The sequence below is a fragment of the Girardinichthys multiradiatus genome, chromosome 13 (genome assembly GCF_021462225.1).
Source record: "Girardinichthys multiradiatus isolate DD_20200921_A chromosome 13, DD_fGirMul_XY1, whole genome shotgun sequence".
Taxonomy (NCBI): Eukaryota; Metazoa; Chordata; class Actinopteri; order Cyprinodontiformes; family Goodeidae; genus Girardinichthys; species Girardinichthys multiradiatus.
Genome location: NC_061806.1, coordinates 13,313,547 through 13,330,146, shown reverse-complemented (window position 1 = coordinate 13,330,146; position 16,600 = coordinate 13,313,547). Strand labels below are relative to the sequence as shown.

Genomic DNA, 16,600 nt, shown 5'->3' with positions numbered 1-16,600 from the left:
ACCCCCAGATCTATATACCTATATAAAAGCTTTGGTGATACAATGACTTTTGTAGATGCACACAAACAAGGATAAGAGCCAAAAGAGTCAGTCTCTGTACCTAGAACGGCCGATCCTCAGAAAACACGTTTTGAAAAGCCCTCCTTCAGCAGCATGAGATTATTCTGTTACTGTTTAGAGGATTTTTGTTTTGGTGTTTCTGGTTTACAGATCATTCTTGCATACATTACTCTTCTGAGGCCTTTTCACTGAATTTCTGTTAAATAAGGTCCTGGAACTGCGAGTGCCATGGATAAATCTTCAGGGATTTGACTGAATCCAGTTGTCTTTTTACCTGTCAAATAATCACCTTGTTACTGGCTGCATCTCAGGCATGACTGATTCACTCTCCCTTCCCTGTTCTCATGAAGTTTTGCACCTCCACTTCTCCAAAACCTTTTTTTCCCCCAGTGACTTCTTTCCAAAAGGCTTTATGCTAGTATGAACCGTTATTGTCAAACATTTGAGGCTCAACTTTGGGGCTGAGGACCCACAGCATGTTGTTTCAATTATGAATAATCCTCAAGGGCCTAAAATGGTTCAAGAATTTGTTGAGTTTTGAAAGGTGATGATTATCTGTGGAATAAATGGGATCTTTTTCTGACATTAAAAGTCAGTGGGGTGCGGCGGTGGTGCAGGGGTACAGCGTGGGATCCAATGTACGGCAGCGGCTACAATACTCAATGTAGTCGTTAAGTTCAGTTCAAGTCCCGGCCTGTTGACCTTTACTGCATATCTTCCTCTTTGTCTCTCGCCCAAATCAGTCAACTTATTAAATAAAGGCCACTAGTGCCACAAATATTTAAAAAAACAAATATGTAACTGAAGTGGGGTTTTTTTTCAGTTTATATTAGAGCTGCATAACAAATCAAATTAAAGCTGCAAGCAGCATTGGGCGGAGCCTTGCACCGCCTCCTCCACGCCACCGAGGAGCCCGCCACTTCATTCCGAACGTCCCCACTAGGTGGCGCTGCGAGCCACCTTTCATACATTCTTTGGTAATGTTAAGTTCTGGTCTGGCAAGAAATGTTCAAAATTTGGCTGAAATACAACCTTTCTGATGAAAATTGCACTCATTTGTTAGTTAGTGGGCGGGGCTAAAATAATGTCGTCAATTGATTGTGGCAACATGTTCTTCATTGATCCATGATGATGTATACTACATTTGAAGTGGATCCGATGATGTATGAGGGAGATAGAGCACTGGAAATGTCCTAGGGGGCGCTGTTGATCCAAAGTCCAATGTAATCTAATAGAGTTTTTTAGGAGCTGACAAAGATGAACCATATTCAGTTTGGAGTGAATCGGACCTTCCATATGGAAGCTACACTCATTTGTTTATTAGTGGGCGGGGCTAAAGTGATGTAATGTGTTGACTGTGTCAACATGTCCAGCTTTGATCCATGATGATCTACAGTAAGTTTCAAGTGGATCCGATCGGGCATGAGGGAGCTAGAGCCCTTGAAGTGTCGTAGGGGGCGCTGTTGAGGCAAATTCATATGTAATGTAATTGAGCTGTTTAGGGGCTGACAAATATTAACCATATTCATTTTGGAGTAAATCAGCCCATGCATGTGTAATTTAGAAGCAAACGTATCGCCATGGTGTCACATCAGACTTTGCCACGCCACCACGGCCACACCCTCCAGCCAAACCTGTCAGTACTGGAGATCAAGTTAGACCATCGTGTTATCTGTCATTGGAGACAGTTTCATGTTGATTGGTTGAAGGAGATGAAATATGCCCAACACTAAGTGAAACAAGACACTTCCTCTTGTGAGGGGGCGGGGCTTTGATGATGTCAGCATGTGATCAGTGAATATTGTTCAGGCCCAGAGGCAAATCAATCCCAGAAGGTTTCATGTCTCTGTGACTTTCCTTGTAGAAAACTATAAGAGATTCGTGTTTCATGGCGAGAAGTCAGATTTTGAGGCTTAGCCACGCCCACATACTTTGATGTAGCAAAAAGCTTTTGATAACTTTTAATGCCCAATGCCTTAAGACTATACTCATTGACTTTGAAGTTTGTTAGTCAAAAGCTGTAGGAGGAGTTCGCTCAGATTCGACATGTGTAAACGAGAGAAAATGGCGTCTTTAATCCAAAATGACCGACTTTCTGTGGGGTTTGGACAATGGGTCCAAGAGACTTTTTTGTAGGTCCTGAGAAGTTACATGGGTGTACTGAATTTCGTAAACCTCGGACACAGCATGCCTTGGGGCTGGTTGTTTTGGTGCTCCTAGAGGGCTCTGTGGAGCAATTAGGCCACGCCCACCAATTTGTTCACTGGAAATCTTTAGGGGGCTGGATCAGTATCAATCATTTTGAGTTTGGTGACGATCAGCTAAGAAATGTGGAAATCACAGGCAAACGTAAGGCCATGGCGTGACGTACCTCCTCGCCACGCCACCACGGCCACACCCTCCCGCCTAAAGTCTCTGTGTTCCAAACCAACTTAGACCATCTTGTTATCTGTCAATGGGGACAGTTTTGTGTTGATTAGGTGACGGGGGTGAAATTTGGACCTTTCACAACAAATCAAATTAGGATTGGAAAGGACTGTTTGGATGCAATATTTGGTGGGTCGGGGGAGGCCCATCATATTTAAAACCTGTGTATCATCGTTGTTTTCTACTTTATATGAGATTGAATTTTTTTTATTTTGGTAAAAGGCCTGCACTTGTATGGTGCTTTATCATTCTAGGACTCCAAAACGCTTTGCACTACAATCAGTCATTCGTTTACACACTGACAGTGGTGAGCTACAATGTAGCCACTGCTGCCCTGGGGCAGACTGACAAAAGTGGGGCTGCCAAACACAGGCGTCACCGAGCCCTCTGACCACCATCAGTAGGCAAGTGTTTTGTCCAAGAACACAATGACTGACACAAAGTGAACAGGAGTTTGAGGCGGCAACCCACTGGTTACAGCCCTACCGTGGCCACGGTCCATTAAAACAGCAATGGACTAAAGGAACAGGACATATGATAGGTGGACGAACAATAAGGTCCTGGCTTTTTTTGTTTCGTGAACAAATGGAGGAACACAACTTCTCGGTCGGGCTTTGCTTTTTGGTCTTTGGTTTCTTATCACCACCACCCATTGGACTGGAGGTATAGTGCAGTTTTCTACCCAACCTCTACATACATAATGTAGCCCATTTAGCTTAACCACTCTCCACAATGTTGGACAATGACCCAAATATATCCAGCAAACATACATAGTGATGGTAAGAGAGGAAGGAATATCTTCAAAACTCATTGTTAAGATAACTATTTATAGAAATATAGACAAAACAATATATTTGAACAGACTGCCCATAAAGTGATCAAATGTTTAAGACTCTTAGACAAAAACATGTAAATTTGAACTAAAATGTCATAAAAAGGACTCAGTAGTTTGAGTCCCATTATTCACTTAAAAAATTTGTATAGGCATGCTTGAAGAGAGTTGGCTTCAAAAAAGGCATCCGCAGTTTGTAACTGATGTCTGATTTTTGATAACTTCTCTTGTAATACCAAATTGTTTTCAAAGGGGTCAAGATCAGTGGAACATGCTGGATGGTACAAACAAGTCTATCACTGTCCTAGAAGAAGTCCTTTCCCTGACTGCAGTTGTGAACTGCAGCACGGTCCTGCTTAAAGACCCAGTGATCACCACACGGACCCAGATTATCAGTCATAAGGGATGATTGCTGCTAAATCTCTACATAGCCAGCTGGGGTTTAACTCCTGCACAACCTGAAGCTCCACTGATGGAAGAAGCCCCCTAGATCATGATGTAGCTTCCTGCACTGTGGCATGTAGAAAACATCTCCAGCAGGGGATGTTTAGAAAGCCATAAGGACTGTCCAAATTAAGATCTTTCTCAAAGAATAAAACCTCCAAATGTCAGTGTCCTGTGGTCTTAGATCGCATCATGGCCTTTAAAGGTTTTTTTTTGTTGTTCTTTTTGTCTTTCTCTAAAAGCTGCTATGTTTTGTAGAGCTGCACAATATTAGAAAATGTTGCTACGGCAATATTGGTTGCAATATATGCATATTTTCTTTTTTCCTGTGTTTAGCATTTTGAGCAATGCCATTTGTGTACGGTGTGAGCATCTGCTCTCATGGCACTCTGTCCAACTGGCTAAATATTACATTAGCATGAAAAATGCAACTTAACACTAATATTAACGCTAATATATTAACTAACAATTATTGCAGTCCAAATAGTCATTTGCGATATGAATACTGTAGACACTGATACTGCCATGAAGATATATTTGTGATTTATTGTGGAGCCTTAAGTTATGCTTATTGGGATGCAGTCAGCATCCGTAAGGATCTTCACCTCGGTCAAGAGTCGACCTGACAGCCCACAGTCCCGTTTCTCCTTTTTGCAATTTAAAGCTCTACTTAAAACTTGTTTTTAATCCGAAAGCAGGAAATGCAAATATTTCTAATTTCCTCTCCAGGTCTTAATATTTTGATCAGGGGTATTTTGCATCTGAGCTCAAAGCTCAAACCACTGAGTGAAGAAACTCGTCACATGCCGAATATAATGTGCAGCCCATTTGTTAAAATATAATTTCCATTATATTATCACCTCCTACCACTGACTCACTCTCCTCACCCTGCCTTAGCTATCATTAGTCCACTTTACCTCTGACAGCTGCCCCACTTTTCAGACCTAATAAAGAGGCTCTGATTGGTTGTTCCACCGGTTGTGTTACTGCACTCCACTCCACAGAAGCAAGGCGAGCTAATCTGATTGGCTGATGTGACCTCACACACAGCTGTGCCACAGTAACAATGCATTCACTGTGGATCCAGCTGGCACTGGTTATGCCACTGTACATGAGCTAACAAGTGAGTGACCAGTCAACAGGAAGGAACATCTAATTACGACCTGCTGGTTCAGTTTGAGGATTTGTGGTGAAAGCTTTAGCTGGGGTTTGGGGCAGTAACTTGTCAAAATGTTAAAGTGGTGCATACATAAAACAAATACACCATTTTTGATGTTTTCTTTTGACAAAGTTAGGTGTTACTGTCTCTTTAAATCCCAAAGACTGCTAGAAAGGTTATACAGTTCAGGCATGTGATCAGATCTAAGAAAACACTGATGTTTGTTTACAAGATTCTCCTCTATGAAACATATTTACTGCTGCAGACGCTCCGTTTTATATATTTCCTTTTGTTCAAATTTCCTCCTTTTTGTCCCCAGATTTAACTTTTGTCCTGGAAGAAATTTTAAAATGAATGCACACCATCTTCGCTTCACCCACCCTCTTTCTGTTCTCTCCGTCTATCCAGACCTATAATAGCAGGGTAGTCTAACCGAGCGAGAAACAGGCCAGGGTTACCCCAGCGACCCAAACACAGCAGGGGAGCGGGTGGAGGGAAGGAGGAGAAAACTGTGGAAAAAAAAGAGACTGAAGAGAAAGCCTGCTTGTTATCGGTGCCAGGAGTTCATTTATCCGGGTCTTTTGCCACCACCTCTGCTTGAAGAGCCGTGAAGAGACAAAGGAGGAGGCTCTCTTTGCAACTCAACAATAAAAATCCCAAAACACTCATTTTATTCCAGCACTTGCTGTGTCCCCTGGGTGAGGTTCACCAAAACAGATGAGATTTCTGAAAAACTTCATTAACGTTCACTTACAGAAGCCAATTACAGGTCATCCTGATGGAAGTTTTCTGTTTTCAGTCTGCTGAAAGGCGCCATCTGGAGGTGACGCTTCAAGCATGCACACTTCAATTCAGTTCAGTGCTGCAGATTTGCACTTGATCCCTTTTTAACAGAACAGCCAATCTATATTTTATACTTGGCAGCAGTAGTTTTTTCCTTTTTCAGTCCTTTCTGTCCAACTCCCAAAAGCTGCCAAACAGTAATGGCATCCAACATCTGACAAGCCCTGAAGGCTTTAACAGTATCACATACAGTGCTTACAGAAGTATTCATACTGCTTAAACTTGGCCACATTTATTCACATTGCAACCACAAACTTTACTGTACTTTATTAGGATTTTATGTGACCGACCAACAAATAATATACCATCAACTGTGAAGCGTATGATAAACATACATGGTTTTCAAAATCTTCCACAGATAAAAACCTGGAAAGTGTGGCATGCATTTGTATACAACCTCCTTTACTATGATACCCCTAAAAGGTCCACTGCAACCAAATGCCTCCAGAAGTCAACTTCAGTAATCAACATAAAATTTTACTTAAGAACATTCACAATCATGTGGTGACATGACAGATGAGACTGAGTACTCAGGTCCTAATCTTACAATTACACACTGACCTTATCATGTAGCCCATTGTCCGTATCTGTTTCAGACCCTTCAGAGATTTGTTACAGAAGATTAATGAACAACCAGCATCATAAAAGGTCAAGGAACCAGCAGAAAGGTCAGGGAGAAAATAATGGAGACATTTAAAGCAGGGTTAGGTGATAAAACAACATCCAAACCTTTAAAATATCAAAGAGTTGTGTTCTGTTATCTGAAAATGGAAGGAGTGTGGTACAGCTGCAAACCTACCCAAGACATGGCTGTCAACCTAAACTGACAGGCTGCAAAAGAGAGCATTAATCAGCGAAGCAGCCAAAATGGCCCATGATAACTCTGGGGGAGCTGCAGAGATTCTCCTCTCAGAAGGGACAATCTGTTGACAGGAGGTGTTGTGCATTTAGCAAATCAGCACTTTATGGAAGAGCAGTAAGAAGAAAGCGTCCTGGTGAAGTTTGCCACATACGGGACACAGGAAACACAGAAGGCGCTCTGTTCAGATGAGACAAAGATTTAACTTTTTTGCCTACATGCAAAATGGTGGCATAAACTTTACACAGCACATCGCCTTGAACAACCGATCACCATGGTGAAGCATGGTGGTGGCAGCATTATGCTGTTTGGAGAAGAAAGCTGGTCAGAGTTGTTGAGAAGATGGTTCAAAATAAAAACAGGGCCATCGTGGAAGAGAACCTGCTAGAAGCTGTGAAAGATTTGACAACTGGCAGTGGTTCACCTGCAAACAGCTAGAGCTACAATGCAGCGGTTAAAATCAAAGCATGTGCATGTGTTACAATGGCCTAATCAAAGTCCAGACCTAAATTCAATTTAGAATTTGCGGCAAAACCTGAAAATTGATGTTCATTGAATGTATCCCAACGAGTGTGACTGAGCTCGAGCTATCTTTCAAAGGCAAATAGTGCAAAGTTGGTCAAGACATACCTCAAAAGAGTTCAACTATATTCATAAACACTTCATTAATCCCAAAAGGAAATTAAATGTTGTTATAAATCATATTTTACAGGTTTGTTCAAAGAGCTGTTGTAGATGTTAAGTTGCTGCTTTAATAACAGCAAAAGATGCTTCTACAAATTTGACTCGGGGAGCTGAAAACAAAAGCATGAAAACATTTTCTTGGCTTTATTTGTTAAAAGGTTTGAAAACCATGTATACTTTTTCTTCTCCTTCAGTTATTTACTACTTTGTGTTGGTCTATCACATAAAATCCCAGGAAATAGAGTGAAGTTTGTGGATGTAATGTGGCAAACAGTTAAACAGGTAACAGTACCTTATCAAGGACTTTAAAACCCCTAATCATCCTCTTAATTATATATCAAAAGCACAGATTTCTGACAGCCATGTGAATACAGATCAACCAGCAGATTCAGATGCCTTCATATGGTCACTTTCCTTCTGTATGGACTGAGGCGGTCTCCATAAAGTCCCTGAGGCTTTGAAGCAACCTGCCAACTCATTGTCCTCCTTTGGATCTTGGATTTGAGCTTTTTCTCCCTCTCTACTGCAAGGCAGCATCAATGCTTATACTCTCTGACTAATGTCAGCCTTTCTGTGCAGTTTTATTTGCTTTTCAAATAAAACAGCTTGTCTATAAAACATTGAAAACCTCGTGCTGATGCATGGTTGAGTAAAATATCAAGTTGTTTGGTAGATTTTCTAAAACAAAAAAGGTCACATCAGAGGTAAGGAAAAGAGACAGGAACACAATGAGCTCTATTGTGACATTAAAAAAGATGTGGTGAGTGTTACTGAAAGAAAAAGCTTATTAAAGGAATGGCACACTAAGTTAATAAATGATAACAGAGCAGAAGGCATAATTATTCATCTGAGCTCGTTGCTACGAAGATCGCCACTTAATGCAGGCGCCCATTTATTTTCTGAAGATTGCTGTGGGAGGAGAGGGAAGACTGACAAAATGGGGATATCAAGGAGATGTCAGGAATTGAGATGACAATGACCTGTCACTGTCACAATAAATTATTAAAACTGTTTGCATATGAGTGTGTATGACATGTTTTACTTTCGCCATCAATAAAATGCACACATCTGTCCTCCCCAGACAGGACAAGGGTGAAAGGAAGCAGTAAAACTTCATGTGTGGGTTTTTGTTACCTGCTATCTGGCTCGGCACATCTCCTTTTGGCTCTTTAGGGAGAGATCCATCTGCAGACACACACACACACCGAAAATAAATTACCAGTAAATACACAGAACTGGTTTGGTTTAGTGGGTTAATATAATCTTAAAGTAGGCAGGGGAAAATATTGACTTGGCATGTCAATAACGCCGTACTTTAAGGCTTCAACATTTGATCCCCAGAATAGCTGACTGAAAAACTATGACAACAAGTACAGCTGAAATGTAATGAAACCCAAAGTTAAATCCCATTAGAAGTAAACAATCTGCCAAATAATTGGTCTGGCATTTAACACTAGAACTCCCAGAATTCTAACACTACTAGAACTCCCAAGCCCGTCAATTTGACGGCGAGCATTCTGGATACCAGGGTGGTGATGATGTCATCACATTATGTGCGGTCAGATTGCTACAGGTTTTCTTGCATGCTATAAAATTATAGTTTTGAAAATAATTAATAATAGTATTTGATCAAAACCTATTATGTTTTATTATTATTTATAAATAGTACTAAAAAATACAGAGTAGCAGGTACATTAAAAAAAAAAAAAAGCATTACTAATCTGACCAAAAGCTGGACAGCTCCATGTTACGCCCCCCTTTCACTTTGCGGACATAAACCAGTGCTAAAAATGCCTTCAGCTCATCCACAATCCGAGGAGGAATCATCTCCTAAAACTCTGCGGGCCTCAACCACACTGCAGCCCTGAACGTGGATGAGCATTTCGGCGTCCACCAAGCAGAAGAACACGGTCTGGGCATCTTGGATCTGGCGCTCTGTCGACGCATTCTGGCTCTGATGCCTCCTTCTACTTTCTTCCTCCCCTACCACTGTCCACACAGTGCCATTCTTTCCTATCTCCTCCTCCTTCCCAGGTGTGTGCTCGTCTTGCGATGAAAACGCTGTAAAGCGCAGAACAGATTGTTGTTACTGGGCTACTATATCTATGACCTAACTTATTGTTTATTTCTTTTTCTATTATCAGTACCTTGTTTTTTAGTTTCTCTCCTGCCAGGGAGCTGGATTGCTTGGTTTATGGCTGGGCACTGGGGACCAGGCTCGACTCCCTATCTCTGTGGCACTGTTGCTGTAGTTCATATATTATTAGTTTACTAATCTGTAAACTATAGCCTAAAATGATAAAATTGTTACATAGGCTAGTCTTTTACTACCTTGAAATATTGCGCCACAACCTCCTGCTAATGGGACGACTCGTGTTTTTTAGCCGGGGGAGGCTCACTCTCTGACCCGCTGTCACTGGAACTGAATGCTGACCAAGAGCCGTCAGAATCCCTCTCAACCCCAGAATCACGATCATGTCATTTTTGAAGCATTATCCTTCTAGAAGCCATTTGCAAAATGCCAATAATCTCCTTCTCTGACTGCGTTCTAGAGTGGTGGTTGCTAGGTAATGCTCGCGCGTATACTCAGCCGCGGGAAACAAGTATCAATGTAAATAATAGGGCCGTCAAAATAGCAGCTGTGGTAGTTAGAGGTAGAAATACTTAGATCTTTTATTTACTCTGTTATTTTAAAAAAATAGAGACATAGGAATACACAAGACACAGGTTTAGAAAAAGTCAGGATGCCAGGAAGATAAGAGTTTTAATAAACCAGAGTTATGGCATGTCAAACTTTCAAAACCGTCAAATTGACGGCCCTGGGAGTTCTAGTGTTAAGTCCACAACAAAACAAAGTTAGCTCTTAGATTGAAAAACTGCTAATTCAATGAAGCTAAAATGATCAAAAACACAAGTATCAGCTGATCATCAACACCATTGATTGGCATGGTGTGGAAACAATCATCTCATTTTGAACGTGACTAAAACAAAGGAGATGATTGTAGATTTTAAGAGAAACAGGAATAAGTCAAAAACTATTTCCATCATGGTAGAAGAAGTGGAGGTGGTGGAGGAGTATAAATACCTCGGTGTTCACCTGGACAACAGACTAGAGTGGAGATGCAACTGTGAAGCCATCAACAAGAGGGGCCAGAACAGACTGTACTTCTTGAGGAAGCTTAGGTCCTTTGGTGTTTGCAGCAAGATGCTGCATATCTTCTATAAGTCTGTTGTGGAAAGTGTGATCTCTTCTACCATCATCTGCTGGGGAAGCAGCATCAGAGCCAGGGACTTAAAAAAGCTCAACAAGCTGATAAAGAAGGCTGGCACTGTTCTGGGGACTCCTCTGGAACCTCTGGAGATCATTGTGGAAAGACGGATTCTTCATAAAATGAAGAACATTATGGAGAACCCTGAGCATCCTCTTCATGAGACTGTCCTACAACAACAGTGTCTTCAGTCAGAGGCTTCTTCAGATCTGCTGTAAGACGGAGCACTACAGGAGACCCTTTCTGCCCACAGCCATCAGCATCTACAACGGCTCTTTGAAGAAACCTTCATGAGCTACAACAACATTTAATTTCCCTTTGGGATTAATAAAGTATTTTTGAATTGAATTGAATTCTGCTGATACATATACAGACAGTTCAATCTGTTTAACTTCTGGGAAAGGAGTCCCTACAAATTACTAGCAGCAGCAAAATCTCACACTGGAAGTTGAAAAAAATCCAATTTCAGCACATTTTCAATGAAGGAAAAAAAATAAAATAGAAAGGAAGTTACTTTTTTTAACAATAAACACTGGTGGCACAATCCCTACACAGGCATGAAAGGAAGGAGGGAAAGGGGGAAGGACACAAGGAATGAAAGTAAGAAAAAAAGGAACGAACGAACATGACTGACGAAGGACAAGTCAGGAAGGAATGAAGGATTAAAAACGTCAAAACAGAATGAAAGAAAGGAGGGGCACAAGGAAGGGAAGATAGAAAGAAAGATAGAAGGTACAGAAGCAGGAAATGGAAGTTGGATACACGAAAGAAAGGAAAGGTTAGGAAGGAAGGAAAGGAGGTAGGTAACATGAAAGGAAGGAAGGAAAGAAGGAAGGAAGGAAGAAAACATTTGGACAATATGATGGGGATTGATGTCTGGAAATAAATATATTTTTCCATACTCTTCCATACTTAACCAGACCTGAGAAAAAGCCTTCACATCAAACTGTTTTACATGTGAAACACTGCTTTGAGCAACCAATCATGATGATGTGCAGTAACACTGCCTCTCTGCATCGCACTGACAGGGGTATTCCCCTTCTTAGTCCCTAGTCTGGTTTAATGGCCTTTAACACCTTCTTTTCTTTTTGCTTTTCCAAAGCTACACGGCAAATTAGCTCGTCCTCATCATCCAATGACACAATAGCAGAAAGTGTGGGAAATGTAGGAATTTGTCACCAGAAATGTAGGAAATTGGTATGCTCGACCTTGAAATTTCAAACGTCCGCAGACAAACTTCTTCTCCTGAGTCAGTCTGCAGCAGATTACACAGGACTCGTCTCCTTGTCACCCTCCAACTCATGACTGAGGCCAAGTGGATCTTTGGCTAGCACAACAATCGGCTCATTGATGAAGCGTATAGCTATGGTGTAAGGGGGGCTGCTGCTGGGACCAAGGAGAGGACAGTCAGCATCATGTGCTGCCAACATGTAAACAAACTGGATGTTGGACTGACTGACTCTGTGACACGTGCTCCCTCTGCTCTAAGGCTAACTTCTTCTACCCATTTATTCCCACAGCAAACAGGTACAAAGAGGCTGATCCAAGTACACTGCTTGGATTATTAAGCAGCTAATATATGCCTGGATCTTGAAAGTTTGGCTTTAATATTAAGATGTAATGTCTTTTATTTTCAAAGCATGCCTTTATTTTTCTGCATAAGGCTCGTTGTTCTACAGTCAGCTGCATATTAATCACTGCAAAAAGCTTTGTTAGTTTGACATATTTTTTTAGCAAGACAAATAATCATCGAACTTCAGGAACATCTAAGAGTGTCAGGATGTTTCTGTCCATTTTTAAAATCATCTACCACCAGTGCAGAGCTTATCCAATAAAGGCACCAGGTTAGTGCAATTGCAGTTGCAACAAAAACGTATATACAATGATCATGTATGAATTAAGGCAGCAAAGGAGCCCTCTCTGTACCGGTACAACACGGATGCACTGAAATTCAGGATGGAAAGTAGGAGACTGGTGCTAATATTCCCATACTTTCCACATATTTATATATCACTATCTAACTAGGCTAAATAAACAGAGTGGTTCCAAAGCAAAGCAGTAAAAATTTAGGGCCCATTGAAGAAAATGCAAACCAACATTACAGCATTGATATCCTTTGTCAGTTCTCAAAAAGCTGGTGGATAAGACTAAGACAAAAAGCTGTGATGAACTCTAAGCATCAATATGACAAGAATATGCTTTGATCAATCAGATTCCAATTCCAATGGCTAGTATTATTGAAATAGCCTTCTCAATGTAGAGTGAGATTTCAAAAAGTTTGCTAACAGTTCTAAATCCATGTCTTGCTCTCTCTCACTTTGTTGCAGCCTGAACGGGCCACACACTAACAAAATATCGTGATAAACTTTTAAGTCCCTATGGCCTATCCCTAGCAACTACACAGATGAGTTATGTCATTGTAACATGGTTGTGCTTAGGTAGGTTGAGTTCATTGATTGGAAAAAAGATCGAATTTTGGGGTTTGAATCAGCTAGGGCTGAAAGAGATGAAAATATTAACTGTTTGCATAAATTTGGATATTTGCCTGGAAAAGCCCCAAAGTTGACAACACTGCAAAACGTTTTAGCTACATATGTAAATTTAGGGAGCACCAGCACCCAATTTAGGAGAACCTTCTGGTTGGTTGAGAAGATTTAATTTGTAAAATTTTGGCCTCTGGCGATTCCCAAGTACTGAATATAAAGAGGAGTACACAAAAAAAAAAAAAAACTACACAATGTGCATACTCGATTGCAACAACAACCAATGCTAAAGTCTCACATGAAAACAGTAAATGCAAGCTGAGCTCTAAGAGAAATTCCAAGATCGCAAAGGAATGTTCTCAAAGTCAGGCTACCTGGGAAAGCCTCATAGGGAATGAGAAGGATAAAGGTGCAGAGAGAGGGGGAAAGAGACAAAGGGAGGCATGAGACAGACCTGCATACTTCACATATTTGCAATGCCAAAGAACAGCACTTAAGCTACTGTGTGAAACCATGTAATGCCAGACTGCATTTAGAGGTTGGCCACAATCTAAACAGTAGTACTTGTCATTGGGCAGGAAGTCAAACATGCATGGACAAAAGGAAAACTATGCATAATGCATGTGCGCTTAAGAGACTCGTGCTGCCACAAGTGGAGGCCTTCTCCTCTGGGATGGGGCCGATAGACAAGACAGATATGCTCTCACACTCAGTCCGCTCTGCTAGATACAATATAAGCAACCCTCTGAAACTTAATTCAAGCTGTTTAGATAAAGCCAAACAGATCTGACAGATATTCAAACGGCTGTTAAGGCAATAAATGCAACACGCTCAGTAGTGTAAAACATCTAATACCTCTCTACTCTTCAACAGCATATCCACCTAGACTTCTGCCCAGATCAACACTGGTCACACTGTATCCTTAAATGAGCCCTCTCTTCCACAGACAGCCTGCTCTCGTCCCGACATACAACGTTTCTGTCTCTGAGTCCGCATTAACACTAGACCACCTTCTTGTGGGCCCCATGCACTTCCCTCTTCTCGGCAGGCACACTCATCGTTTGACTCATGCAGATATAGAAAAGACCCCTTTCATTTAAAAATACCAACTGTTTGGTTCATGCTGACTGAACTGAGGTGTGAGGCACAAAAACTGTGAGTAATCAGCTGTTGTCTTCAAGGGTACAGCTGCAGGAGTCAGACAAAAGAAGCAAATGTCAAGGACAGCACAAGTAATAACAAGCTGAACAAGAGATTATTCATCTCAGACTTTTTATCATTGGGCATATTATATTACAAACAAATCTTACAAGACCAAGCAAGTTCATCCTGAGAACTGATTGCAAGATCCTAAAATTCAGATCCAAATCCCTAAAAGGTCATCACAGGACCAACAGCAGGCTCTTACTACTGCTGAAGTGAAAATACATGCCTGTACAATAATAAAGAAACTCCAGTGCTTTAACTTTCTTGGGAAGTGTTCATGGAGGAAACCTTTGTAGTCGTAGTAGTCATCTTGCATTTAGAAGGATGTGGGTTCGATTTCCGGTTGCCCCTGTCACATATCAATGTGTCCCCGGGCACTTAATCCAAGTTTCCTGCGCAGCAGTGTATAAATGCGTACACGTTTCTGAGTATGATTGGGTGAACATAGATCTAGTGAACAGCGCTCTGAGTGATCAGTATGACTGCGTTATAAATTCAGTCTATTTAAAATTTGTCAGCGAGAACATGGACAAGGATCCAACCCCCTGAAACAGGGTCCTAGTCTGGAATTTCAATTATTTAGACAACAAGCAGGTTTGACTTAAACCAAAACACTCCAAAAAAAGAACAATGGGCCAACTGTGAGGCATAGAGCTGTACGTGTTGTGGTTTGGGGATGCTTTGCTGTAGCAGGAGCTGATACAGCTCACAATCATATAATAATCAGAGAACATCTGTAAAAAAATTAAGATGAAGAGGAACTGTACGCTGTAACATGACAATGACCCAACACATATTCATTAATCCACCAAGGACTGGTGGAGAAGTAAGAGATTTTGTTTATATCTAAACACAAACACCTATGCTTTGCCAATAGGTTGCAATGACATCTACATTACTGTCATAAAAAAAAAAAAAAGATCAGAGGAAGAACATCCTAAGCATGACTGATAAAGCAGTTGGCCCTAGGCTCCGAAAGAGTGGGCGTACTTAACTCAGTGAACACTCCACGCAAAGCTCAATTTGTACGACGATGTATAAGGTGTCACATAATAAGCTGCTCGGCACGAAAAAGTCTTCACATCAAACTGTTTTATATGTGAAACGCTGCTCCAAGCTACCAGTCATGAGGACACGCAGTGTCACTGCCACTGCATCGCACTGACAGGGGTATTCCACTTCTTAGTTCCTAGTCTAGTTTAATGGCCTTATATACAGGTCCTTCTCAAAATATTAGCATATTGTGATAAAGTTCATTAATTTCCATAATGCCATGATGAAAATTTAACATTCATATATTTTAGATTCATTGCACACTAACTGAAATATTTCAGGTCTTTTATTGTCTTAATACGGATGATTTTGGCATACAGCTCATGAAAACCCAAAATTCCTATCTCACAAAATTAGCATATCATTAAAAGGGTCTCTAAACGAGCTATGAACCTAATCATCTGAATCAACGAGTTAACTCTAAACACCTACAAAAGATTCCTGAGGCCTTTAAAACTCCCAGCCTGGTTCATCACTCAAAACCCCAATCCTGGGTAAGACTGCCGACCTGACTGCTGTCCAGAAGGCCACTATTGACACCCTCAAGCAAGCGGGTAAGACACAGAAAGAAATTTCTGAACGAATAGGCTGTTCCCAGAGTGCTGTATCAAGGCACTTCAGTGGGAAGTCTGTGGGAAGGAAAAAATGTGGCAGAAAACGCTGCACAACGAGAAGAGGTGACCGGACCCTGAGGAAGATTGTGGAGAAGGGCCGATTCCAGACCTTGGGGAACCTGCGGAAGCAGTGGACTGAGTCGGGAGTAGAAACATCCAGAGCCACCGTGCACAGGCGTGTGCAGGAAATGGGCTACAGGTGCCGCATTCCCCAGGTCAAGCCACTTTTGAACCAGAAACAGCAGCAGAAGCGCCTGACCTGGGCTACAGAGAAGCAGCACTGGACTGTTGCTCAGTGGTCCAAAGTACTTTTTTCGGATGAAAGCAAATTCTGCATGTCATTCGGAAATCAAGGTGCCAGAGTCTGGAGGAAGACTGGGGAGAAGGAAATGCCAAAATGCCAGAAGTCCAGTGTCAAGTACCCACAGTCAGTGATGGTCTGGGGTGCCGTGTCAGCTGCTGGTGTTCGTCCACTGTGTTTTATCAAGGGCAGGGTCAATGCAGCTAGCTATCAGGAGATTTTGGAGCACTTCATGCTTCCATCTGCTGAAAAGCTTTATGGAGATGAAGATTTAATTTTTCAGCACAACCTGGCACCTGCTCACAGTGCCAAAACCACTGGTAAATGGTTTACTGACCATGGTATCACTGTGCTCAATTGGCCTGC

The 16,600-nt window shown here is 41.5% G+C and overlaps 1 protein-coding gene and 1 long non-coding RNA gene across 8 annotated transcripts in view; one reads left to right on the top strand and one right to left on the bottom strand.

Annotated features, from left to right (window-relative positions):
• Nucleotides 1-16,600, bottom strand: part of LOC124878756 (triple functional domain protein-like) — a 117,275-nt gene that overhangs the window by 77,830 nt on the left and 22,845 nt on the right. For all 7 annotated transcript variants that reach the window (XR_007040848.1, XM_047382848.1, XM_047382852.1 and 4 more), the window contains exon 2: nucleotides 8,443-8,493. Coding sequence is in view for 6 of the 7 variants with exons in the window: in XM_047382848.1 (XP_047238804.1) it covers nucleotides 8,443-8,493 (51 nt within the window). In the remaining variant the exon portion in view is untranslated. The remainder of the gene's footprint in view (nucleotides 1-8,442; nucleotides 8,494-16,600) is intronic.
• LOC124878758 lies at nucleotides 3,042-3,930 on the top strand. Its single transcript, XR_007040849.1, has 2 exons — nucleotides 3,042-3,150; nucleotides 3,572-3,930. It is a non-coding gene; the product is annotated as an uncharacterized LOC124878758 (long non-coding RNA).